This window comes from Somniosus microcephalus, chromosome 10 (genome assembly GCF_052327205.1).
Source record: "Somniosus microcephalus isolate GS21.2 chromosome 10, FLI_Smic_1.0, whole genome shotgun sequence".
Taxonomy (NCBI): domain Eukaryota; kingdom Metazoa; phylum Chordata; class Chondrichthyes; order Squaliformes; family Somniosidae; genus Somniosus; species Somniosus microcephalus.
This window is the reverse complement of record NC_140996.1, coordinates 177,342,375-177,369,593: the sequence shown is the minus strand read 5'-3', so window position 1 is coordinate 177,369,593 and position 27,219 is coordinate 177,342,375. Positions and strand designations below refer to the sequence as shown.

The 27,219-nt window shown below is 43.4% G+C and overlaps 2 protein-coding genes across 2 annotated transcripts in view; both read right to left on the bottom strand.

Annotated features, from left to right (window-relative positions):
- Positions 1 to 791: 791 nt before the first annotated feature.
- On the bottom strand, positions 792 to 13,075 carry shisa2b (shisa family member 2b). Its single transcript, XM_085999238.1, has 2 exons — positions 11,903 to 13,075; positions 792 to 2,960 (listed from the first exon to the last, which is right to left on the bottom strand). Exons 1-2 carry the CDS (start codon positions 12,198 to 12,200, stop codon positions 2,398 to 2,400), a joined length of 861 nt encoding a protein of 286 aa, XP_085855364.1. The 5' UTR covers positions 12,201 to 13,075; the 3' UTR covers positions 792 to 2,397.
- A 12,311-nt stretch (positions 13,076 to 25,386) lies between these two features.
- nup58 (nucleoporin 58) overlaps positions 25,387 to 27,219 on the bottom strand; it is a 102,233-nt gene continuing 100,400 nt past the window's right edge. The window contains exon 15 of the mRNA XM_085999227.1: positions 25,387 to 26,150. Within this exon, the coding sequence (XP_085855353.1) occupies positions 26,137 to 26,150 (14 nt within the window). The 3' untranslated portion in view covers positions 25,387 to 26,136. The remainder of the gene's footprint in view (positions 26,151 to 27,219) is intronic.

Here is a 27,219-nt window from a genome sequence, read left to right as displayed (position 1 = left end):
AAGCGGAATGATTTGATATTTTTTTTTCTTATAATTTTCATGAGGATATCTCATATGGGCCCTCGAGTCTGAGTTCAAGTCTATGTTTTCTACTTGTTTCCTCTATAGGGAAGAATTTTACCAGTTTCAGCTTCAGTAGGAGGATGGGGAAACTAACCTGAAGACTGGCCTTATACAGTACTGCAATACTCGAATGACTCCTGGAGGGACAGCAGAGGAAAGTTATAAAGGGTAGCCATGTGGGCTGAACTGTTCCATTGAACAATGCCGTGAATGTTGTGGTGTGAAGGGGGGGGGCGCGGGAAGAGGTAAAAATGAAGACACTTGTGGTTCCAATAATTCTGCAAAATACAGACAGGAACCATATCGTTTCCCACAGAGCCGAGCATTCTGCTTATGCCTATTGCTGAATGCAAAGAAATTAAGGATGACATTACTGATCAAATCATTAATTTTCCAATACATGTCATATAACATCACTTTAGCAAGTACATCAATTCCCTGGTATAAAAGTTAACCTCTTAATTATTTTGTCATCTTTTTGCATAGTTCATTGGATTTTCTTGCATAACGTTCCATTGCTTGCATAGTTTTCACTCTTTCAATGTGAATAATTAATGTATGTTTGGGTACTGTCTTATAAATGGTAACAGTTGATTTTACAAAAATTAATTTGTTTTAAAAAGAAACTTGATGGATGGCCTCAATATCCAAATGCTATGCCTCAGGGAATTCAGCACTAAGAGAGTTAAATGCATGTTTCACTGCAAAAACTGGAATAAAGTGGAGTATTCAAGATATACATTAGTTTATAAATCATTCATATGGCATGGTAATCCAGTGTACAAGTTGTTCCTTCATAGCTGTTTGTACAGGTTCTACCACAATATCAACCATTAAAATAAGGGAGTATACACTGCTGCAACTAACATACCATATTTACAGTACAATTTCAAAAAAGGACCAACGTTTGTGATCTGTTTTGGCGTTCTTTTAAAGATTTTGTTGAAACCTGTATATTATAAAGTAACTTAAACACTTAATATTTATTTGAATATTCAAAACAATCTGATTCTGAATTAAAATCTCCACTTGCAGCCTACAGGCAGGGCTTCCAATAAATACAACCATCACATGTAAAATTCCTTGTACGACTTGTTCCAAATTATTTGAAATAAATGAGAATGAACACCTGATTTATTTGGAAAATTCTCAATTAACTGGGAATGATGGCTGAGTTACATTTATGGAGCTGGGAACTGACACAAACTCTATATAATTAAAATTAAATTTTAGGTTAATTTATTCTTCAGCTCCAAATTTTAGACAACATTTAGTTGTTGAATTAAATAATTGTTGGAACACTGTCAGCGAGTGATGAATTTGATAAAAGATTATGGCACTCTCCACTGCTGTTGCATGGATTGCTTTTATCAGAATTGGTCGTGTAAAGGCTATGTTTTTCCTCTGCTGTAGCTAGCAAGCTTCACAGTTCATTAGACTGATTTACCACAAACTACCCAGTAAAAATTTGTAGTCAAAATTGCTTAGGATTCAAACCACATTTTTGACTAACATCCTACAAGTAATTTAATTTTATCATTTTTGGACCTAATTGTGATCCTGTACCACAAACTGAAATTTGGTGTATCCAGGTCATCTTGTTATTCTCAATAGGAACTAATTGGCCATTTTTAAGAGCAGTGTTGAGGCCGGCTTGTGCGAGACATTCTTGACAATCAGTGCATTGTTTTATGAAATAGAACTGTTTTCAGTGAAGGGGGATACAAACAGACAAGTGTAGTCACTTATCAGAACACTTGTCTATTTAATATAGTGACCAGCCAAGATAATATTTTACTGACCACCTCCACTCTGCACTCTAACATGTGATCATCAATGCAGTAACACTGGCTGCTGTGTACTCTCACTGCAAGCAAAGGAACAGCATGGACTTCCACAACCATCAATGAGACAATACTGACTACTATGTACATCCACAGTTTACAGTGGGACTGGACTCGTCAGTGGACAACAATGACCAATGTATATTCCCATTATTGTGCATGGTACAGTACTGACCACCCAGTACTTCCTACACCAACAACTGGGCAGCACTGACCATCAAGTACTCCCAGGATCATTGATTGGGCAGCACTAACCACCAGATACTCCCAGGAGCATCAACAGGGCAGCACTAACCACCAGGTTTTTCCAGGATCATCAACAGGGTAGCAAGTTTTAAAACATTTTTTCATACACCTAAAAGATTTTTTTGAGATCTCATCTGAGATAAATTTGACAAACTAGTTGCTTAAAAGACTCAAACCGAGTTTCTCACATTTCATACAGATGACCTCCTCATAGCAGATATTACAAAAATAGAGAAGCATCTTTCTAAACAGTTACTGTTGTATACACCATCTGTTCAGTATTCCCATTGCCATGAGGGAAGGGGGTCAGCATTTGTCGGTAACCGTTCTGCAGTCCGTCCATGTAGGGAGGAGTAGGGGTCATTGCCAAAGAGTCATGTTGAACAGCATAACCCAAATACTGAGGGTGTAAAAACTGAGCCTGATGTGGCATAATCTGTGGAGCCTGCTGGCAGTTCATCACCGAGAAATTAGGTGGCATATTCAAGTATATATTATTCATTGCCCCTTCTGCAGGCAGACAGCAGTTTGTCTGTGTTCTTAGAGGGGGGCCCCTGGCCCCTGAATTGGCACTGGAGCTGGAACTGGCAGCGGTGCTGGATTGCCGAGATGAGGATCCTCTGGGATTGCCAGAGCTCGAGATCATAGGGATAGTTTCCATTAGGCGATTTCCTGTCGGAGCTCTGCTCTGCTGTGGTTCCTGCTTGGGCTTGAGACACCTGCAGCAGCAGGCCGCCACGAACGAGCCTACGATGACAAAGGCCACAAATACAGAGCCAACAATGAGGAAAGGCACGTAGATCGGCACTGGAGAGAGGAAAAGAAACATACCATGTTATTAACGAACATACACTATGGAAGAAGAAAAACACAGCTGACAATAGATATCCAACACATACAGCAACTAATGTAGTCTAATTAGCAGGAATGATGTTCTCCTGGCCTATGTTTAAATGATTAGCAGTAATACTGAACGCCTAGATTTTAGAAACATGGATCAAAAGTATATAGATACAAATATACTAAGATGCCAGAGTGAAATAGTGGAATTTGTGTTTCACAACAATATTTCCATATACTTTCTACAACAATTAAGAGAACTTTACATGGCTCACTGGGACAAGCACAGAGAAGACAGAGTGGTCCCTCGATGCAGCATTTGTTTTATGGGAATGCTGCATCTCATGGGAGAGAAAAGGCTATCAGGAGCAGATGCAACTCTTACAAATGTGTCACTAGTTTGTAGATCATACCCAGTGTTTATGCTCCACACGAGCCTCCTCCTACCCCTCTTCATCTAACCCTATCAGCATAACCTTCTATTCCTTTCTCCCTCGTGTTTCTCTAGCTTCCTCTTATTTGCCTCTGTGTTATTCGCCTCAATTACTCCTTGTGGTAGCAAGTTCTGAATTCCCCATTGGACCAGCCACACAAATAATGTGGCAACAAGAGCAGGTCAGAGGCTGGGTAGGCAGAAGCTACATTTCAAGTATTTTTTCTTTTTCAAACATTTGTCCAGCCTTCTTTTAAAATCAGTTATGGATTCTGCTTCCAGCACTAAGAGGGCATTTCATGTACCTCTCCCTTTGTTCATTTCGTGAAGATTTTAAATTAAATTCTAGTTACCGGCTCACTTACCAGTAGGCACGGTTATTTCCCTTTGATCACCTCTATTGGAATCGTCCCAACCTCCTTTGTTCTAATGAAAAAAGCTGCAGTTTCTATAGTCTTGCACAACTGAAGCCTCTTATCCCTGGTACCATCTTAGTAAATCTCTTCCGTACTCTCTACATGGCCTTGGCATTCTTCTTAAAATATGGCATGTAAAATTGGACACAATAGCCTAGAAATTCAAGTAGGCTGGTAACACTGCTGGCAATGGTCGCCTGTAAAAGGAGCGCAGGCAGCACCGGTATTTTGGTGCTGCCTCCTAACTTACATGAGCGGAGCGGAGAATCTCTTGTGCAACCCACTCTTTCCGGCACTAACCTCAGCCGGAGGTCGTGTCTGAAGGGTTGGTGCAGTGTTCTCAGGCAATGTGCTGTGTCGGATCATTTGGTGACGGCTCCTGGGTTTTGCTATCGGGTCCACTGATGGCCCTTGTAGAGTTGGAGCATTGTGCGTTGTGGCACATCACGATGCATTTATTTGTCCACGGCTCCCTCTTACTTTCGTAGACATTTGTCTGGGTCTTGTGTAGGGTCCATAAATGGGTGCCAGACTGCCTGGTGCTCCCACCTTCGCTGGCTGCCATAGCTCCACAGATCTTTCACCCAGATGGTTGCTGTGTGGAGGTTTGTGCTCCACCATGGCGCTGGAGAAGGATGGGGATACACCATCTTGAAGCTCGCAGTGACAGTGCACTAGCCTGCATATCGCATAAGGGATTCACTCCCTGGTGAGTAGCTCTTAAAGCACAGGCTCAGATCTGGAAGGACTGTGACTGGAAACACCACATCAAGACTATGGCACAGATGTCCTTAAACTGTTGCATGAGACATCAATGGAAATAAATTTTAAAAAGGGGGAACATGAACTCTTGGTCAGGAGTTCACTGGTGTAAATGGTGCAGAGGGTTCAATTACATTTTTAACAGCAGCAGACTTTTGAAGAACTCTTGGTGAGAATATGCTGTCAAGCCTTTCCAAAGCAGACTTCCAAAATTTGCAGATTATTTTATCAGTTGCTAAACTAGAAAATCCCAATGTATAAAAATTATTAAGGACATGCAGCTTTGATTTTTTCCTGCGATTATTATAACTGTAGTACAGTACAGTTTATTTTAAACGTATTTACCTCCTATAATGTTTGACTGACCGGGGTGGGGGGGGGAAAGAGAGCAGTTGGAAGCAGTTTTCACTCCAATTACATAGTCTGAGTTCTTCAGAGTTAACAATTATCTCAGCAGCTGTTTACTGTGCAGGTTCTAACTCACCGCTGCTTTCTCCCGCCTCTTCACGTTGTCAATGGCAGCATGCACGGGCGTGCTTTAGAGAGGGCGGTAAGATGAGCAGCGAGCTCCAAAATGAATGAGCATGCATCAATTCGGCGTTGCACGCTGATTGACGTCATGCTCCTGATAATTAAAATACTTGCCGCGAGCGCCGGCAACGGCAGCGCTGCCAACCTGCCAAAAATGGTGGCCGCGGGCGGAAGTGAGGCAGCCACCATTTTTTTCAACAAAATTGGCTTTAACGGCCAGCGCTACGCCTTCAATTTCTAGACCAATATTCCAACTGTAGCCTAACCAATGATTTGTACAGGTTTAGCATTACTTCTATGCTTTTGTCAGCTTTCCCAGTTCTCTGACATGGAACCACACCCAGCCTAGCACTGATGATTCTGGATGAGAGGCAGCCCTAGGATTTCAGCCTCAGTGTCTAATTGAGAGTCAAATGACCACCAGCCCAGCATTAATAAAAGCTACTGTACAATCACAATGGAGTGGGGTATCGGAAAATGTCCACAGGGCAGCACGGTGGCATAGTGGTTAGCACTGTTGCCTCACAGCACCAGAGACCCGGGTTCGAATCCGGCCTCGGGTGACTGTCTGTGTGGAGTTTGCACATTCTCCCCGTGTTTGCGTGGGTTTTCTCCGGGTGCTCCCACAGTCCAAAGATGTGCAGGTTAGGTTGATTGGCTATGATAAATTGACCCTTAGTGTTAGGGGGATTAAATACGTGGGGTTACAGGGATAGGGTGGGATATGTGTTGGTGTAGGGGTTACGGGGATCGGGTGGGATATGTGTCGGTGCAGGCTCGATGGGCCGAAATGGCCTCTATCTGCACTGTGGGGTTTCTGTGATTCTGTGATTCTGTGAGTTGCCATTTGGTGTTGAGACACAAATACAGAAGGATAGCTCACTGCTGCTGCAAGTTATAGCAAGTTTGAGTGGGAGTTGTAAAGGGCTTTCACACAAGTGAAAGAACACCTGGAGCTCATTGTCACTGTCATCAGACATTCTGTTTATTTTACAGGCTCACATATCCTGATAGATTCCCTATGCGTGTCGTCAGAGAATATTCCTATGCATGAAAGGAGTTATGGAGCAATGCACATAAATGCCAAAAGTTAAGGTCTATTTGTCGCACAGTATTAATTTGCTTGAACTTTTCATCATGCAATCATTCATGCTCTACTAGTAAAGCTGTATTATTAACACTTTGGGTGTATGCCCAGTCTAAAGTCAACAATATAGCCCATGTAAGTGCCCATGCACAAGTTCCAGTAGACATTGGGGCTGGAACGGCCTCAGTCCAGTCCTCAAAATGCTGTATAAATAATACCACTACTTCCATTTATATAGTGCCTTATCACATTGAAATATCTAAAAGTGCTTCACACTCAACGAATTACTTTTAAAGTGCAGTGACTGTTGTTGCATAGGCACATGCAGCAGCCATTCCGCACCAACAATGCCCCACAAACAGAAGTGAGACAACTGAACATTTAGTCTGTTTATCTGATGATGAATTGGCCACAAATGGAATAAAGAAAATGAGTAAAACACATTGGTTTTCATTCTGGATCTGGTAGCATCAGAACTGCAAGCAATTTGGGTTTTGTGCAGAATACAGTGAGACTTGCATTGCAGCTTGATACATTCTCGGGTGATGCACGCATGACAATATAAAATAATTTCATGGGGCCAACATAACTGGTCCAAATTACAAAGTCCACTTCAGCATGGGTGGAACTGGAATTATCCTAAATTATGAGCATTAAAAGCAAATATAAAAAAGGTGTCAATCTAATATTTTCTTAATCCTTAGCATTTGGATTCTATTCTAGGTCACACCCAGCTATTTTTTTCTGATTTTGCTACATTACATGAAACCCAGGAGAGATGGGCTGAGAATCCCACAGTTGTTTCTTTCACCAGACCAATCAAATGATGGGGCTTAAATTATTCCCTTTCCGTCCATTTACCACTGTAGGTCAATTGGTTGGTATAAGAGGGAAAAAATTAACTTGGTTGCCTGAAAGGTTAGTAACATATTAATTTCAACAGATCTTTCTCAACAAAAGGCAAGGGTAACAGGCTTTAAAAAAAAGTGTTGTTAGATAGCCTATCTTAACTCATTTGATCAAAAGGGAAATATGCTGAATACTGTATTGATCTAAGTGGTTGTATTATTGGAGTTCAGTAAAAAGGGCATCTGTTGCCCAACCGGGCTAGCTTATCCTAACTTTACTTGGTTTACATAAATATATTGTATGTGTATGTGTGAGTTTTCTTTGTGTCCTTCAATGTAGGGATGTCACAGCTAGAGAAACTTTTTTTTAACTTTTTGCATCCAGTGCTCCTAGCAAACCATTTCATGGATTAAATAAAAGATAAATATCACTCTCAGCTGCACCTGCCGTGTATCTTAGCCCCAACTTCAGAGGATTCCCTCCTATGCCAGTGCAACATTTGCGTTTTTTCATACCATTCTGAAAGGTTTTGCTCCCAATTTAAGAATCCAGGTTATTTTTGTCTCTGACTGTTCAAATGTGGATTAAAGAATTTATGGCAGTTATTATACTGATAAAGGCAAACAGATACAAACCACCATACAGCCTGGGTTTCACAGGTTGCAGTCTGTCTTACTTTGCAACGATTATACTGGATACAAATTTTAGAACCATACAGATTTCTTATATTCAATATAACCAGGGTAGAAGTGAAAGCCAATTATGGGCTGTTTGGAGCTGTGGATCTCAACCATTAAAAACTGGGTTGAGGCATCCAAGAATATTTCATTAATGCCCTCTTTATACTATACTTTGAAAAGTGGAGTGCTTCCCATTTCTAGTGGAATCCAGTTTGCAAAGAATAATATAAATGGCCCTGACTGCAAAACAATGTGTCAAGCCACCATTCCTTAACAATTTACTACCAGTTGGTGTGAAATTGTTAGCCATTTCCTTCATACTGTTTTGCACTTCATCTGACAGTTACAACACTATCTACACAATGAGCTAGAAATTCCACTGGTCACTATGTGAAGCAATATTGCAAGCAAACGCTTACAATTTCACTGGAACTACCAAACAGGAAACTTCACAAATTCATATACATTACTACAAATAAGGAGCAGAGGAATTCTTGTCCCAACATGTTGGGTGGATGTTGGTGTGTCGGTATATCAGTATTAAATGGACTTCATTTTCTAAATCACGTTGTGGCTCAGGAATTCATAGAATCATAGAATGATACAGCACAGGAGGCCATTCAGCCCATCGCACCTGTGCCAGCTCTTTGAAAGAGCTATCCAATTAGTCCCACTGCTCTTCCCCCATAGCCCTGTAATTGTTTCCCCTTTTTATCCAATTCCCTTTTGAAAGTTGATATTGAATCTACTTCCATTGCCCTTTCAGGCAGTGCATTCCTGATCACAACAAGTCGCTGCGTAAAATTAATTTTCCTCATGTTGCCTCTGGTTCTTTGTAACTGAAGTCCCTCATCCATGGTACCATTCTAGTTAATCTCTTCTGCACCCTCTCTAAGGAGTTGACATCTTTCTTAAAGTGTGGTGCCCAGAATTGAACACAATACTCCAGCTGAGGCCCGACCGGTGCCCCATATTTGTACGCCCTTCTCCTAGTGGTAAAAATCAGACTCTTTTCATGGTCTTCTGTTCTGTTGCCAAAAATTGTTTACTACATTTTTGAATTTCATGTCATCTGCAAACTTTGAAATTATGCCCTTCATACCTAAGTCCAGGTCATTAATATATATCAGAAAGAGCAGCAGTCCCAATGCTGACCCCTGGGGAACACCACTGTGTACCTCCCTTCAGTCTGAAAAACAACTGTTCACCACTACTCTCTGCTTTCTGTCCCTTAGCCAATTTCGTATCCATGCTGCCATTGTCTGTTTAATCCCCAGGGCTTCAATTTTGCTTACAAGTCTATTGTGTGGTATTTTGTCAAACACCTTTTGAAAGTCCATATACACATCATCAACCCTCTCCGTTACTTCATCAAAGATCTCAATCAAGTTAGTCAAACACAATTTGATCAATTTGATCAATGGAGCTTTTATTATTTGAAAAAAAAATTAGGAAGTGCTGTGGGTGACATTACAGTCGAGTAGTGACTGACAAACTGCTATTTTTGTCAATGTGAGCTAGTTCACACAGGAATACACAGACTACAAAATGCTATAAAGTGAACCAGCTTTGTTACAGATACCTACTTCTGAGCTCAAAATAAACAAAGCATTCGGACAGACCCTTACAACTAGCAGGGATATGAAATATGAAGTGAGTTTACGTTAGCTTTTGTTTAGTTCAAATCACAGGAGACTTGCACATTTGCACCAGTGCCTCATATTTGTACTCCCTTCTCCTGGTGATAAAATCATAGACCCTGTTCATGGTCTTCTATTCTGTTGCCAGGATCAGGTAGGTCATTTTAGCAATGTAAACCTGGGGAGCTGGCACACCAGCACCAACTTCCTGTGATCTGAACTAAACAAGTGCTGGTGCCCATCAGCCCTGCTAGACTTGAACCCAGTTCCTGGTAAAATGACACTGTACAAACTCACTCCATTATCCAGTCCCTTAATGTTATTCTGTTTCTATCATTAATAAAAATATTCCTAATTCGTTTTTGTTAATTATTTAGAAGATGACATTAGCTGTTATTGCCCTTGATTTTCAGTTGTTTATACCAACATTCCTAATAAAACTTATAAACTCTTGAGATACAACCCAGGAGGTGAGAGGGTCTTTTTCCACCCACACTAATATGGATTCTAACGGCCTGTAATCAGATGCCTGGCAAACTGTTGCTGACTGACTCCAGAGTATGAATTTCACGTCTGATCTGTTGCTAATAGAGTTTACTATTTAATTACCTCATTAAAACTTTTACAGCTGCTCCTCCTGCTCCATCCTCCCATAAAAGGTGACCCTAATGCTTTTACAAAACTTCTTGTTTTCAGACACCAATGGGTGCTGGATAAATGTCTAAAAAAAAATACAGCAATGAAAAGCTCCTTTAATTGTATAGACTAATAAAAGACCGACTACTGGAGTTTAGTCAACCTGTCGCATGGGGTCGGCAAGGAGGAGGCTGGAGGTCGATACCATTCAAAATTGAACTAAATGGAAATAACCTGAATTGGGTAAAAAGAGACCTTAACGGGGCGAGGGGGTCGAGCCCCAGTCGTTATATCCGGAGGTACAGATGCAGCAATCGTATCAGGCTCTGCGCTCCAAATATTGGCAGCAATCACCCGAATGGATGAAACTGACACTGAAACAAACTGTACTAGAATTAAACGGGACTCAGCAATAGGCGGATTCGTTCATTGTTTATAAAATAACTCTTTAAACATGTGGCCATTTCAAGAGCTGTACCACACAAGCAAGTAAATCCCGAATGAGTTCAAGTGATCTCGCTCCAAAGAACGCCTCGTTCCGCTGGGGCTGGAAGCCATGGGAAAGTTACTGATGCCACGTTATTTATTTTGTCTGGGTAATTTGTTGTATTTTTGTCTGGATGTTTTTGAGGCTCGGTTGACTTTCCGAGCACTTGTGTGGTCTTTTAATCTTATTGAAATGCACCATATTAAAAAAGCCCACTGAATTATGTTAAAGTTGCAGTTAGCACTTTTAGCAGTCTGGGCAACGCTTATTTTTCGATGTAACAAGAAAGTGGAACTACAATTTCAAGCCCGGAGCTTGCATTTTCTATGTCGAGCTTTAGAAAGATTCCGGATGCCGTAAAACACACTAATACACATGTGCGTCTAAAATAAAAATGTAGCCGATTATTTGCTATAAACCTGCAAATGAATATAATCTGTTCACTAACACAATCGGGAACTACAAACTGCAACAGGATAGTGTGAATTTCTATCAGTTATTCACAGTGCAACACCAACGTGTGGCATGACCATCCTTCTTTAGCCATACCCTGACCTCGCTACAACCAATTATCCACGATTCTGCCTCACTTTATTAGCCAGTAAATATTGCCAGCTTGATGTGGACCTACTGTCTCGGAGTGACGAGCCCACACTGCTGCAAAGTGCTGGGTCCCGACTGCACCTTCCCGCTATATTCCTGGAATCCCCACCAGTGCTACTCGGGTGATTGACAGGTTTCCTACAGTGTAACCTGCACTTGGGATTCAATGAAAAAATAGGTGCAACCGGATGATTAACTGGGGGGGATCGCAATTGTATCTCACACCTGACCGATCTGCAACCTGTGTGGACAATCTCAGCTGATTTTATCTAAAGCTTTTCCAATGCACGGATATTTATCATCTGGAATGAAAGACTCCGAATGCACAAACTTTCCTGAACACATCCGCTTCTTAAAGTGAACACTGGCAGTAACGAGAACAAAATCGCCTCTCGTTTCCCCTCTTTATATAGTCTGGTCTCTGCTGCAATTTCCGGACAACAGAATTTGCATCACTTGTTTTTGTGAAGGTTGAAATCTGACCAGGTTTAACTCCAACCTGGTGATGAGACAGAAATAAGGAAGCTCAATGATTCACTCTTCAACTGAACTTCACAGCACAGAAACAGGCAATTCGGCCCAACAGGGCCATGCCGGTGTTTATGTTCCCACCCTACCAACATATCCTTCTATTCCTTTCTCCCTCCTGTACTTGTCCACCTGCCCCTTACATGCACCAACGTTAGCCGACCTTCATGCAATAAGCCAATTGCTTTTTTGAAAGTATTTTGAATGCAAACGATGTATATCCCCCAGTCCTTCCCTCCCTGCAATCGCTCTCTTACCTGCCGAGGAGTTGCTGCTGTCTCCGCCCTCGCTGCCGGCTTGGTCGTTGTCACAGTGGCCCTGGTCGAGCCTGGCCTCGGTGCTGGAGCAGCAATAGCGCAGGGAGCAGGAGCCGCAGCAGATGGTGGCCGAGCCCGAGTCGAAGCGCTCGGGACATTGGAAGCCTTGGTGCCAGCTCCCCTGAGAGTCCAGCCAGCCGTGGCAATACTCGCCGCTGGCATTGGCCGGAGTCGGGGCTGGCAGGAAAGCAACAAGGACCAGGAGGAGCCCGCCCGGGGACACCCTGCACCTCCTCATGGTCAGCCCGACACAACCGGACAGCAATCACAGCTCAGGCCAAACAATAGACCGGGGCAGGAGACACACACACACACAGCACGCTTCAATTCACAGGGACCAGCCCGCTTCTAAAACATCGCCATCAAAAGTTCTGAGATCAGAAAAGAAAAGCATCAGATCCGCGAGAAAACAGTCTTTAAACAGCAAACCAAACTGCAAGTAGAGAGACTTCACTCCCCATCTTCATCCAGTGCGGGCAGGGCGGAGAGAGTCACGGTTCGCAATGGAATTTAATTCAGTTTTTAGTTTTCATGGAGCAGGAAGGTGACACTTTTCCCCGTGCCAACATTTCCAGCGTTCTTCTTGACAAGAACGAAACAGAGCGACCTCATTCAGTACGAAATAAAAAGTGTGGCTTCAATCCAGCACAGGGGCTGGGCTCCCTCCCTCTCGGTATCTCTGGTCAAACTCCGAGCACATCACCTTGCCCTCCTCCTTCCCAACCCTCAGAGTTGTAATCCGCCAGACCCGGCTCTACAGACACTGTTACTATTGCATTTTCGCGCAGGGTCGATGAGCTACGTCTGTGCACGTGCAATTGCAAACGTTTCTTTTTTGCTGTTGCAAAAAACAAAACAAAAAGTCCGAAATGCCCAAAGGCTGCCTGTTACCACGGGGTCTCGGAGGTCCTCGCCTCTTTTCCATCCATGTGCTTGGACAAGGCTGGGCGGGCAGCGAGTGTCACCTCCTGAACTGTAGCAAGCCGCTGATCCCGGCCGCTTTCAGTCTCTCCCGGCCCCCTGCTCTGCCCCTTCCCAATGCCCGCACTGCGAGCTCCGGGGATCGCGGCTCCTCACTGTCCCTCCAGCCGCCTCCGCTTCATCATATAGGGGACTTGCACAGTGCTCTGAGTCTGCGCGGAAACCCCGCCGCGTCCCATGGGAAGTGTAGTTTCTTCAATGGCCAAACTTACTGCCAGTGAATCAGACCATGTGCCGCCTATTCGCTTAGCGGGGCTGATCTCGATTAAACAGCTAGTCTTAAAACAAAGAATTCGCTAGAAACATGTGCAATGTGTTTTAAATATATTTCACCACTCGATGCATGTACAGGTAGGGCTTAACCGCGGCTCCTGGCGGTGGTACAAGCTCACTGCAAGCTGCCCAGAGAGGAAATCCTTTGGGAACGGTTCGAGGTGGTCTCCTGCTTACCATCCCATGTCTGAATCAGCGTATTGTTGGGTCTAACATCCCGCAGTAATGCTCCCTCTACACTGCAGTGTTAAGGCAGTTCGCAACTGTACAGAGCAACACACAGTAATAAAGCGAGACTCTTGTAACTGGACACGGAGCAGATTATTAAAGCGACAGAGCACAGATTAAAAAAACTTGAAAAGTTCATTCACTTTACTTCCAATTTTCACCCTTCCCTCACCTTCACATGGTCCATCTCCGACTCTTCCCTTCCCTTCCTTGACTTCTCTGTCTCCATTTCTGGCGATAAGCTATTAACAAACATCCACTACAAGCCCACCGACTCCCACAGCTACCTGGACTACACTTCCTCCCATCCCGCTTCCTTTAGGGACTTTATTCCATTCTCCCAGTTTCTCCGTCTCCGCCGCATCTGTTCTGAGGATGCCACCTTCCATACCAGTGCTTCCGACATGTCTTCCTTTTTCCTCAGCTGAGGATTCCCCTCTACTGTGGTTGACACGGTCCTTGACCGTGTCCGTTCCATTTCCTGCCCTTCTGCTCTCACCCCTTCCCCTCCCTCCCAGAACCACGATAGGGTACCCCTTGTCTTCACCTTTCACACCACCAGTCTCCACATTCAACGGATCAACCTCCGCCATTTCCGCCACCTCCAAAGTGATCCCACCACCAAACACATCTTCCCCTCACCTCCCCTTTCAGCATTCCAAAGGGACCGCTCCCTCCGTGACACCCTGGTCCACTCCTCAATCATCCCCAACAGCCCTTCCCCTTTGCCCGGCACCTTCCCGTGCAAGCGCAGGAGATGCAACACCTGCCCTTTTACCTCCTCCCTTCCCACTGTCCAGGGCCCCAAACACCCCTTCCAGGTGAAACAGTGATTTACTTGTACTTCTTGCAATTTAGTATACTGTATTCGCTGCTCACGATGCGGTCTCCTCTACATTGGGGAGACCAAATGCAGATTGGGCGACCGCTTGCGGAACACCTCCGTTCAGTCCGTAAGGGTGACCCCGAGCTTCCGGTCGCCTGTCATTTTAATTCTCCGCTCCACTCCCACTCAGACCTCACCGTCCTCTTGCACTGTTCCAATGAAGCTCAATGTAAGCTCGAGGAACTGCACCTTCTCTTTCGATTAGGCACTTTACAGCCTTCTGGACTCAACATTGAGTTCAACAATTTCAGACTATAACCCCCGCCCCCATTTTTCAGGTGGCTGTTGATGATTCTGCCATCCCCATTTGCAACATTTAATCTTTCCTGCCTCTTACCCTAGCACAGACTGTTCCTTCAGATCCTCCCCTCCCCGCCTCTGCACCTGCTTAAAATCTATTACATCTCTAACCTTTTCCAGTTCTGAAGAAGGGTCCCAGCCTGGCCTGCTGAGTGTTTCCGACATTTTCTGTTGTTATTTCAGATTTCCAGCATCCGCAGTATTTTGCTATTGTATTAAAAAAGACAATATCGGAAATCAGGAAAAAGAAACAGAAATTGCCAGAATTGTACAGCAGGTCATTCAACACCTTGTTCTACCAGAATCTCTGATCCAGGTGCGCATTTCCTGCATTTGCTACTGTTGCTATGGTAGTATCTATGGAGACTTCATTGTCAAAGCAGGAAATGGGAGCTCGGTGATTTTCAAAGACAGCATGGATGAACTACAAAATTTGTTCATCCCAGTTTGGCATAAAAATAAATCAAAAAAGAGGACTCAACCGTGTCTAACAAGGGAAATTAGGGATAGCATAAGATCCAAGGAGAGGACATAAATTGGCCAGAAAAAGCAGTAAACCTGAGGATTGGGAGCAGTTTAGGATTCAACAAAGGAGGACAAAGGGATTAATTAAGAAGGGGAAAATTGAATATGAGAGTAAGCTTTCAGGGAACATAAAAACTGACTGTAAAAGCTTTGATAGATATGTGAAGAGAAAAAGATTGGTGAAGTCAAGCGTAGGTCCCTTGCAGTCAGAATCAGGGGAATTTATAATGGGGAACAAAGAAATGGCAGACCAATTAAATTCATATTTTGGTTCTGTCTTCAAAAAGGAGGACACAAATAACCTCCCAGAGATGTCGGGGAACATAGGGTCTGATGAAAGGGAGGAACTGAAAGAAATCAGTATTTGTAGGGAAATGGTGTTAGGGAAATTGATGGGATTAAAGGCCGATAAATCCCCAGGGCCTGATAATCTACATTCTAGGGTACTTAAGGAAGTAGTAGATGCATTGCTGATCATCTTCCGACATTCGATGGAATCTGGAACAGTACCCATGGATTGGAGGGTAGCTAATGTTACCCCACTATTCAAAAAAGGTGGTAGAGAGAAAACGGGGAATTACATATCGGTAAGCCTGACATCGGTAGTGGGGAAAATGCTAGAGTCCATTGTAAAATATGTAATAGCAGAGCATTTGGAAAACAGTGACAGGATCGGACAAAGTCAACATGGATTTACAAAAGGTAAATCGTGCTTGACTAATCTACTGGAATTTTTTGAGGATGTAACTGGTAAAATAGATAAGGGAGAACCAGTGGATGTGGTGTATTTAGACTTTCAGAAGGCTTTTGATAAGGTCCAGCATAAGAGATTAGCGTGTAAAGTTAAGGCACATGGGATTGGGGGCAAGGTACTGACTTGGATAGAGAACTGGTTGGCAGACAGAAAGCAAAGATTTGGAATAAACGGGTCCTTTTCCGAGTGGCAAGCAGTGACTAGTGGGGTACCGTAGGGATCGGTCCTTGGACCCCAGCTATTCACAATATATATATTAATGATCTAGACGAGGGAACTAGATGTAATATCTCCAAATTTGCAGATGACACAAAGCTGAGTGGGCGTGTGTGCTGTGAGGAGGATGCCGAGAAACTCCAGGATGATTTGGACAGGTTGGGTGATTGGGCAAAAGCATGGCAGATGCAATATAACGTTGATAAATGTGAGGTTATCCACTTTGGTGGCAAAAACAGGAAGGCAGATTATTATCTGAATGGCAATAGATTGGGAGAAGGAGAAGTGCAACGAGACCTGGGTGTCCTTGTACACCAGTCGCTGAAGGTAAGCATGCAAGTGCAGCAGGCGGTTAAGAAGGCAAATGGTATGTTGGCCTTTGTAGCCAGAGGGTTTGAGTACAGGAACAAGGATGTCTTGCTGCAGTTGTACAGGGCCTTGGTGAGACCACATCTTGAGTATTGTGTGCAGTTTTGGTCACCTTATCTGAGGAAGGATGTTCTTGCCATGGAAGGAGTTCAGTGAAGATTCACCAGACATACCTGGGATGGCAGGAATGACGTATGAGGAGAGATTGGGACGATTGGGCTTGTACTCGCTGGAGTTTAGAAGAATGAGAGGGGATCTCATTGAAACTTATAAAATTCTGACAGGACTGGACAGACTAGATGCAGGAAGGATGTTCCCGATGGTCGGGGAGTCCAGAACCAGGGGTCATAGTCTAAGGATAAGGGGTAGGTCATTTAGGACAGAAATGAGGAGGAATTTCTTCACCCAGAGAGTGGTGAACCTGTGGAATTCTCTACCACAGAAGGCAGTAGAAGCCAATTCATTAAATATATTCAAGAAGGAGTTGGATATATTTCTTAAGGCTAAAGGGATCCAGGGGTATGGGGAGAAAGCAGGGACCGCGTACTGAAATTGGATGATCAGCCATGATCGCATTGAATGGCGGAGCAGGCTCGAGGGGCTGAATGGCCTACTCCTGCTCCTATCTTCTATGTTTCTATGTTTCTGATTTATTTCATCACATAGTGCGCTTGGATAATATGTTATTACCAAAATATGCTGATTGGATAAAATTATAAAAGCTATCGGGTTGTGGTAATGCACACAGGCTTCAATGGTGTCAGATTGTCAGCATTTCACAAGAAAATTCAATTGTTTGCATTGGGATTGGAAGGTGTTAATATGAATCAACCAGACCAGTCCAAAAGTACAACTGCAGTCCTCCAGAACGAATTAAATCAGTCGAAAGGAATAGGCAGGCTGACATTTCTTTTCTCTCACTGTTGCTTGTGCACAAATGTGAAGTATAAAGTTTTAAGATGAGCTAATGGTTTCAGGGAATTACAGTGACAGGTGTTCATGTTTAGCACCTGTCCCCAAAGGAGTTGTGTTTAACAAATGATCTGCTAAAATGAAACTTTAAAATTTCCTCTTGAATGAACTTTCTGCGGCATGTCCACTGTTAAATGAAATGTGATTTTCTCCAAGATAAATTGCACACTTGTTAAAAGATAAGAAAAGAAAAAAAAGACTTGCATTTATATAGTGCCTTTCATGACCACTGAATGTCTCAAAGTACTTTACAGTCAATGAAGTACTTTTTTGAAGTGTAGTTGCTGTTGTAATGTAGGAAACACAGCATCCAATTTGCACACAGTAAGCTCCCACAAACAGCAATGTGATAATGACCAGATAATCTGGTCTGGTGATGTTGATTGAGGAACAAATATTGGCCAGGACACTGGGGATAACTCTCCTGCTCTTCTTTGAAATAGCACCATAGGATCTTTTGCATCCACCTGAGAGAGCAGACAGGGCCTCGGTTTAACATTTCACCCAAAAGACAGCACCTCCGACAGTGCAGCACTGCACTGGAATGTCAGCCTAGATTTTTGTGCTCAAGTCTCTGGAGTGGGACTTTGAACCCACAACCTTCTGACTCAGAGGCAAGAAGTGTTACCCACTGAGCCACAGCTGACACGCTAAGAAAAAATGTTCTCTGCTATGAACACATGAACTGGCTTTATTAAGCATTCCTGTCACCGTACTGGGGGAATTGCCAAGATTTGGAAATAAAGAATGAGGTAGAAATGTTAATGAGTTTTATTTAATGTAAACAAATTAAAATAAGATTCACATATTTAGGATTTTACCGCAATGTACCATTGTGATGTGCGATGCAAACCATTGGCTTGTTTGTGTGTGTCGCTGTGGCCAATTCCATTCAATGGGCCAAATCTTCTGGAAAAGTAACAGCAAGTTCACGGCACAGGCCGTTATTAATGCACAAATCGGCCAGCAAGTTCAAAGGAAGAAAGATATGCCATGAGTTGCGAATCTCCAGAACTCGCTGGTTGATTAACGCTGCTTCGCCGTTTTCCACGCACAAACGGCATCGCACCCTTAGCGTCCCCGTTATTTTTAAGAACTTGCTGGATTTACACATTAATTGCCCAATAAACTCACCGCAGAAAGTTAGGGCTCATAATTAATAGCCTAAATACTCTTTTTGATAATCTGTCTGTGTGGAGTTTGCACATTCTCCCCGTGTTTGCGTGGGTTTTCTCCGGGTGATCCGGTTTCCTCCCACAGTCCAAAGATGTGCGGGTTAGGTTGATTGGCCATGATTAAAATTGACCCTTAGTGTTAGGGGGATTAAATACGTGGGGTTACGGGGATAGGGCTTGGGTGGGATGGCTGTCGGTGCAGGGACCGGGTGCTAGGGTTTGGATGATCAGCCATGATCTCGGTGAATGGCGGAGCAGGCTCGAAGGGCCGAATGGCCTACTCCTGCTCCTATCTTCTATGTTTCTATGTTTCTAATACCAATCAATCTCTCTGGCCCAGAAAGGGAACAATTTAAACGTTGAGTTTCATTCCAAGTAGTAAATGGTTCTTCGAGATTTAAAAACTTTAAAAAAAAAGTTTCTTACTTTTCATTTCTGACTCTTTTCTCTCTCTTAATCCAACCTCTCTTTCCTTCTCTTTATTTCTCTTTCTGTACCTGGTTTGACTCAAATTCACTCACTCTAATACATCCTCCTTCTCCGTCATTCCTCTGTTTCTTTTTCAATCCTTAAACCTCATTGGTTAAGGAGATACACCCTTGGTCCCATCGTTCCCTGAGGTCCCAGATGCCCTGTTGCCCTCGTTGCGCTGTTATCAGCTCACACTTCCAGCAAGTTACAGCGCAAATTATATTCAACCTGAAGGGTGCAGGAAACAGTATAACTAACGGCATATGCCACGAGAGGCCCTGCTCCAGCAAGGCCCGATAACTTAGCTGTTTTCAGTTTATTTATGCACACATGCTTGATGTTCCTTTGTTACCGTGGCGTAACAGGGGAAAGAGCCCGTACCACCTATCTTTAAGTTGGTAACACCCATGGGTACTTTTGAGGAGTAACACTAATAATCATTAGGAGTGCAATGGCTGTCCCCTAACTGGAAGCAGGCAGTTGGGTGTGTCTGAGAGCACAACGTTCAACTACCTGTTGCTGGAATCCACATTTTTGTACCCTTCACTTTTCAATGATTGCAGTATGTAATAATTTTTATATAAAGTAGAAAATAAATCTTTTTGACAGGTTTGAAAGAGCAAAATAGAGTCATAGAGTTATACAGCACAGAAAATAACTCAGAAAATAGGATCAAAATTACCATTGACAATACCAGACAAATGTTTAATGTGTTCGTTTGACAATCCTTTTATTTTAAAAGGTGTTAACCCATTTATTTTGGCGTACTGAAGTCATTACCATGAATTTTATTTTCATATTTAAAATATCTTTCAGGAGAAATTATTCTTGGCTTGAAAAGCAGACAGTCAAATGCAAAATGCTGGAAATGGATGAAAGCACCAAATAATCAAAACTTTCCCCTAAAGTACATGCCCAGAATTAGCTTTTTGGGGGCCCTGTCAGTGTTTGCTAACACAAATCAGCACAACCTGTGTTTGCTCCTCCATGTCCTGCTCCTCCCGAGTCTGACAGCTAACATGCAAAACAGGTCCTGCTTCTCCTTTCTACGCTCCTCCCTTAGTAGCATACAGAGGTGGCAATCCTGGCCATTAGTGCATGTGAAGAAAAGGCACAGGACCTAACTGGTAGATTAGGCATTGGCCATGGGTAGGAGTGGGTGGGAGAGTAGAGGCGAGAATGCATGGCAAGGGAAGGATCAGAGATGGAAGGAGGACAGAATACAAGGCGAGGGGTGGGAGCAGAATGCATGGTAAAAGGGGGGATGGATAGGCAGGAGAAAGGCTATGGCTGTAATGAAAGATAGGGAAGTGGATGGTGATGAGGGGGTGAAGGAAAGGGGCAGAAGCTAGGGGCAGAAGCTAGGAGCAGTGCTTTGAGTGGGGGAGGAAGAAGAGTGACAGCATTAACTGAAGGAGTGGGGAAAGAGAATGCCAGCATGAAGTGGGGGAGTGGATGGAGTACCAGGTTAAACAGGGGAGAGTGGAAGAAGAGTACCAGCTTAACTAGGTTGCAGCAGGTTGAATTGACAAGGGAGAGGGAGAAGAGTGCCAATATGAACTATGAGAGTTGGAGACTCTGTGAAAGGGTGTGGAGTTAGATGGAGTGCAGTCTCTCTCTGAACTGGGTCTGGAGAGGGTACATGTGAACTGGTGCACTGAGTGATTGGATGTGGGAGAGTGGATGTTGAGGTAACTTTTGGGTAAGTGTTGGAAATCCAAATATCACTTTTTATCTCCTTTTATAAAATTCAAAATCTATTAATTGTGAAATAGAAAAATTAAACAAAATGTTTGTCCATTCAACATATGGATTACCCTTCATACTTTCATGTACTAATATTGTTTTCTTCCAAAACAAATGAAGGAATGTTGTGTACACCTATCATTTAACTATCTGTTTTCACACCTCATGCCTGTTCGTGAGCAGACAGATTTTTGGGGCTGTATCAGCATTTCTGAAACTGTTGGTCAGCTTTTGCTAGTTTTCTAAACTGGCATGTATGGTAACGTCAAGTTCATTTGTATTTTCTCAAGCGTGGCACGATTCTTATGTTTAAATTTTGATCTGTCAACTATGAAGTGATGGTTTTTAGACAATGGGGTAATTTTAACCACAAAAAACAGGTGGGTTGGGGTCAGGTGGGATGTTAAAATTAAAAAAAATATGAAACCTGACCCCCAACCCGCCTACTTCCGAGTTTAACGAAGCCAGGACAGGGGACGGGAGCCAACCACTCCTCGGAGGCGGGTTGGCCATTTAAATATTATAATGAGGCTGGGAGCCTCATATTTAACGATAGCAAAATACTGCAGATGTTGGAAATCCGAAATAACAACAGAAAATGCTGGAAAAACTCAGCAAGTCAGGCAACATCCGTGGAGAGAAATTTGAGTTGACGTTTCGGGTTTGACCCTTCTTCAAAACTGGAGAGAAAAGGAACTACATTTAACCTGTCTTCCAGATTTAACCCTGGCCAGCCGGGTTTCCCAGGCCTCAGAAATACGGCAGCTAAAGGGGGGTGAAGACTGCTTTGTGGAAAAGGGAAGCGTCTTTAAAAAAATACAAACAACTTGTATTTATATAGCGCCTTTAACATAGTAAAACGTCCCAAGGCGCTGCAGAGCAGTATTTTAAAACAAAAAATTTGACACCGAACCACATAAGGATAAATTAGGGCAGGTGACCAAAAGCTTGGTCAAAGAGGTAAGTTTTAAGGAGCGTCTTAAAGGAGGAAAGTGAGGTAGCGAGACGGACAGGTTTAGGCAAGGAATTCCAGAGCTTAGGGCCTCAGCAACAGAAGTTACGGCCACCAAAGGTTCAGCGATTATAATCAGGGATGCTCAAGAGGGTAGAATTAGAGGAGCGCAGATATCTCGGTGGGTTGTGGGGCTGAAGGAGATTACAGAGATAGAATGGGGCGAGGCCATGGAGGGATTTGAAACCAAGAATGAGAATTTTGAAATTGAGACGCTGCTTAACCGGGAGCCAATGTAGGTCAGCGAGCACAGGGGTGATGGGCGAACGGGATTTGGTGCGAGTTAGGACACGGGCAGCCGAGTTTTGGATGACCTCAAGTTTACGTCGGGTAGAATGTGGGAGGCCAACCATGAGTGCATTGGAATAGTCAAGTCTAGAGGTAACAAAAGCATGGATGAGGGCACTGCTTATGGGCTGGGAGGAGCAGGAGTGCTTCCCCCTGGCTTACCATGCTTACCTGCTTCCCTCCCCGCCATCAGACCCCCCATCCAAAAACCTCCCGTATCGGACCCCCTGGGATTGTGAATCCGACCCCACCCCCACCCCGGGGTCGAGGATCCGACCGGCCCAGGATGGGGGGTCAGCAACCACCCTCCACCAGGATCGGAGACTGCACCCCCCCCCCACCCCCTCAAGATCCAGACTCCCTAAGCTCCCACTACCACAGCTGCAGGATACCCAACGTCTCCTGGGGCTGCGGCCTCCTCCAGAGCATTCCCTGCCCAACAGGGAGCCAAGCCAGTCAATCAGGCTGGCTTCCAGGCAGGGAACCTGCTGGAAAATAAGAGGCACACTGTGGAGTTAAAACTCCATAGCACCCGGGGAAACCCGGGTTTCCGGAACAAAACCCGTCCCAGTCAATATGGGGCCCAATGAGTTTAAGATCCAAGTCAAGATTTGTGGCAAAGTAAAGATGTATGGACTGCTGCAAGTTTAGAGGAGTCGATGTTTACTGCATTGTTAATTATAGTTGCTGGTGATAAAATCATTAATATTGCAAGTATCTGCACAGTTTAAGCAAGATTGCACTGCTGCTACCCGCTGGCATTTTGAATTAGCATGCTGAGTAGATTATAGTTGTGTATTACACTGAGCTGGACAGTGAAAAAAGATCAGCAGATTCACTATTGCATCTGTCACTCTAGCTGATCTATAGGGAGCGGGGACCAGCTGGGCTGAGGTGTGCTAGACAAACTACTAAAAATAACTAACTAATTTATAATTAGAATAACAGTACTGTCTGAACAGATAGAGATATATTAGTTTCTGATTTGAAAAATACATGTTATTCCTGTATCAATATTTGTCTGGGAGGTTCCCCGACTGTTCTCTCCAACCTTGAAGTGTATGTGACATTAACAGTTGCCTGCAGTAAGTTAAGTTAGCTGATTAATGTTCAGCGCATGCAGCTCGCCTAAATTATTCTAAATTATGCACTGCCCATTAATTTTAATGGGCAGAAAGCCATGGTCTGGGGGGCGGGGCACTATCCCTAATATGCACTCACAGCATGTGCTAGAAGTGCTGAAATGGACAATCTCCTGTTTGAAGAATAGCCACTTGGGCAGGTTACTTGAGATTGATCAGCACCTTTATAAATAAAAGACGGAGTGGATGCTTATACCTGTCTGATTCCAGTACAGCTTCTTTTCATATTGGCGGGATATGTTGCGATGCGCTGGTGCTTCGATGTGCGGTTACAGTATGGTAGGGCATGGGTTCAAAGCCCACAAATCTATAATGGACAGGAAATCATGCAATTTCTCAATTACACAGCCCTGATAGATAAGGTTCTACATCAGGATCACGCAAACAGAAGATTTACTCTCAAGTTACCTCTTTACATTATATTTAAAAGGAAAACACTGCCTACAGCAACATTTCCAAGAGGTGCTCATGTGAGATTGTATCCTAAGGAATGGATGGATTAGGAATGTATGAGTTGTTGGACCTGGTGTTATGCTTAGTACTAAATATTGCCTACTTGTCCTGGATTTATTCAGATGCTACAAAATGCCTTCTGTCAGAAAAGACAGAACTCACCTAGATATGATTCCTGGGAGTAAGAGGCATGTGTTGCAGTTCCTCGATGTAACAATGAACAATCCGATGAGGCATCTGACGATGCCACCTTCCATACCAGTGCTTCCGACATATCTTCCTTTTTCCTCAACCGGGGATTCCCCTCTACTGTGGTTGACACGGCCCTCGACCGTGTCCGTTCTATCTCCCGCATTTCTGCCCTCACCCCTGCCCCTCCCTCCCTGAACCACGATAGGGTTCCCCTTGTCCTCACCTTTCACCCCACCAGCCTCCACATTCAATGGATCATCCTCCGCCATTTCCGCCACCTCCAGCGTGATCCCACCACCAAACGCATCTTCCTCTCACCTCCCCTTTCAGCATTCCGTAGGGACTGCTCCCTCCGCGACACCCTAGCCAACTCCTCTATCACCCCCAGCACCCCTTCCCCTTCTCCCGGCACCTTCACCGTGCAAGCGCAGGAGATGCAACACATGCCCTTATACCTCCCCCCTTCCCACTGTCCAGGGCCCCAAACACTCCTTCCAGGTGAAACAGCGATTTACTTGTACTTCTTGCAATTTAGTATACTGTATTTGCTGCTCATGATGTTGTCTCCTCTACATTGGGGAGACCAAACGCAGATTGGGTGACCGCTTTGCGGAACACCTCCGTTCAGTCCGTAAGGGGGACCCTGAGCTTCCGGTCGCCTGTCACTTTAATTCACCACTCCACACCCACTCAGACCTCTCCGTCCTCGGCCTCTTGCATTGTTCCACGGAAGCTCAGCGTAAGCTCGAGGAACAGCACCTCATCTTTCGATTAGGCACTTTACAGCCCTCTGGACTCAACAGAGTTCAACAATTTCAGATCATAACCTCGGCCCCTATCACATATATATTTTTTATCCACACTTTTTGTTAGTGCTTTTCTTTCCCCACATGGCAGCTGTCTTTCATTCTGCCAGCGCAATTCACACTCCATCTCGAGCCATCCTTTGTTTCTTAACCTGTCCCATTACCATCTCCTCTTGCCTTGAATATCTCTTAATGCCTCTTTTCTTCTCCTGCCTTCCATCCTATCACAGACCTTCCCTTTTGTTCTTTCATCCCCTCCCCCATTTCCCAGCCCCTAAACTTGCTTTAAAATCTGTTCCTTTTCCTGCTTTTTTCCAGTTCTGACGAAAGGTCTTCGACCTGAAACGTTAACTCTGTTTCTCTCTCCACGGATGCTGCCTGGCCTGCTGAGTTTTTCCAGCGTTTCTGTTGTTAATCCGAGGCGGGTTGGTCTGTGAGTGAAGTCAATAGTTGGATGAACACTGCTGTATGCTCCTTCACTACTGGAGGACAAATTATGACTCAGGAAGAATTTGTCCAGTGGATAGTGGATGCGCAGAATGCACTGAATCCACAGATTATTGTCAATGACTTCAAAACATGCTGCATATCTAATGTCAGGGATGGCACTGGAAGCAATGTTATATGGGAGTGAGATGCTCCTCAGGCTGATCTGATGTAAGATTTCAGCAATTACTATGTGGACACCGAGGACGACTTAGATGATGTCAATTGCAAGCTCTGTTTTGTGAATTTGATGACTAGGATTTGAGGATTTCTAGTAAAAGTTTTTCACGATTACTGTTACTATTTTCCATTTGTTGATGTACTATTGCCAGCTTATGTGCTGCACTTTAAGCAGTTAAGTAAAGATTCCCAAAGCTCTCCACTACTGGGGTTTTCTTCAAGTCACGTTTGGGTCTGTTGTAGACTAATTGTTAGAGATTCATTGCTATGATTAGTCACTGATAGAGATTGATTGCTCTAATCAACAACTCCATTATCGTTGTATCATGTGACTACCAGGATGGTAGAAGGTGAACTAGATAGAACTTCGTCTTTTTCCATCTTGTAATTCCTATGTTCCAGTCTGTACATGTTGAAGCATCATATCATCTTGTTGTTGTCATTTGAAATTATTTGCGTTGACAATTAGAGTTTGTTTTGATATTGTGACTCAATGTAACTAGTTCATATGCAACTGAACAGAAATGATTATTAATTGGATGTTATGCACATATCAGTTCTTTAATGAGTACAGAGAGAACACTTGGAAGCATCAGAGATAGCACAAAAGCCACAGTTTGTTGCACAAAGCTCTATCCGTATAGAAAAAGAAAACCTGAACTAGGCCTGACAAGTCAAAGAAGTAATCTGCAGCTGGTGCCTGATGTTGTTGCCTGGTGTCAGTTCATTTTTCCTATGAAGACAGAGAGAACGTGACATGAGAACCATTGAATCTCAGCAAAATGGCACTACGCCTCACCAGCAGGATAGCCCTAGTGGTTGTGGCTTCCATGTTCCCTTGACACTAGCTTCTTGCTTATTTACAGAGCATGTCTGACCTCCACAGTCACTAGGTCACAATGCCTGTCATTTCTTCCTGCAGCAATACCTTAAAGGGGAGAGTGCATAAGCTGAAAAAACACATACCTTGGAGTCATTCAATACCAGCCTCAAGTGTCATAACTCGAATTGCCTTGATCTCACAAGCTGAGGAAAACTTTAATGTTTGTGAAGCTGTTGCCATCCAGTAATGTAGAAAGTGAATCAAGTAGTTCTTAAACACTGACTGCATCTAGTGAATAATTAGATTTGGTTTAAGTTTATATATTGAAAATAAAAATCACAATTTTCTTTTTATAAAGGAGTTATTTAATTTCATTAATTAACAAAGATTGTTTAGTTTTAATATTGTAATGTATTTCCTTTGTACCCTGCCTTTAACAACAGACATAACAATAACCTTTGGTAACTATGTAAACATGGACTGGGTTATGTAACTGATGGTTATTTTACAATATATTAACAGCATAAGAAATTACAAAAGGGAAAAAAACATGAAAGCCAAAAGAGCGCTCCTTCCAACAGAACATGTACAATTTTTATTGTCGGAGATTCATCCCCATTTATTTCAGTTCCTGAGGAAGTTGAGTAATGATTGGCAAGGCTCAGAAATTAAAAGAAAATCCTTGACTATCAAAAGTAAGTGGTGAAAAACTCTCGGATGTGAGTATAACATCACAATCTATGTTAGTCAATCCAGATTTGTGACATTCTGTAGATGATATTTTTAAATTCTTATGGTTACAACAGTGTCTATAAAGTATATTTTTTTGTAGATTTAAAATTCTTCTGTATGTGCTTTTTACGGTACTATTAACACTTTCACGGTAAATTCCTATTTGTGCTATATTACAGGAGTTAACCTACTTATTACAAAAATAGCACACAGAGGAGAGGTTAAACATGCTAATGTCTAAAAGCCC

Excerpts from the sequence above, each read along its gene's own strand:
- shisa2b (XM_085999238.1), bottom strand. The coding sequence starts at position 12,200 with ATGAGGAGGTGCAGGGTGTCCCCGGGCGGGCTCCTCCTGGTCCTTGTT. Across the intron at positions 2,961-11,902 it reads CAGCAGCAACTCCTCGGCAG|TGCCGATCTACGTGCCTTTC; the intron begins GTAAGAGAGCGA and ends TCCTCTCTCCAG.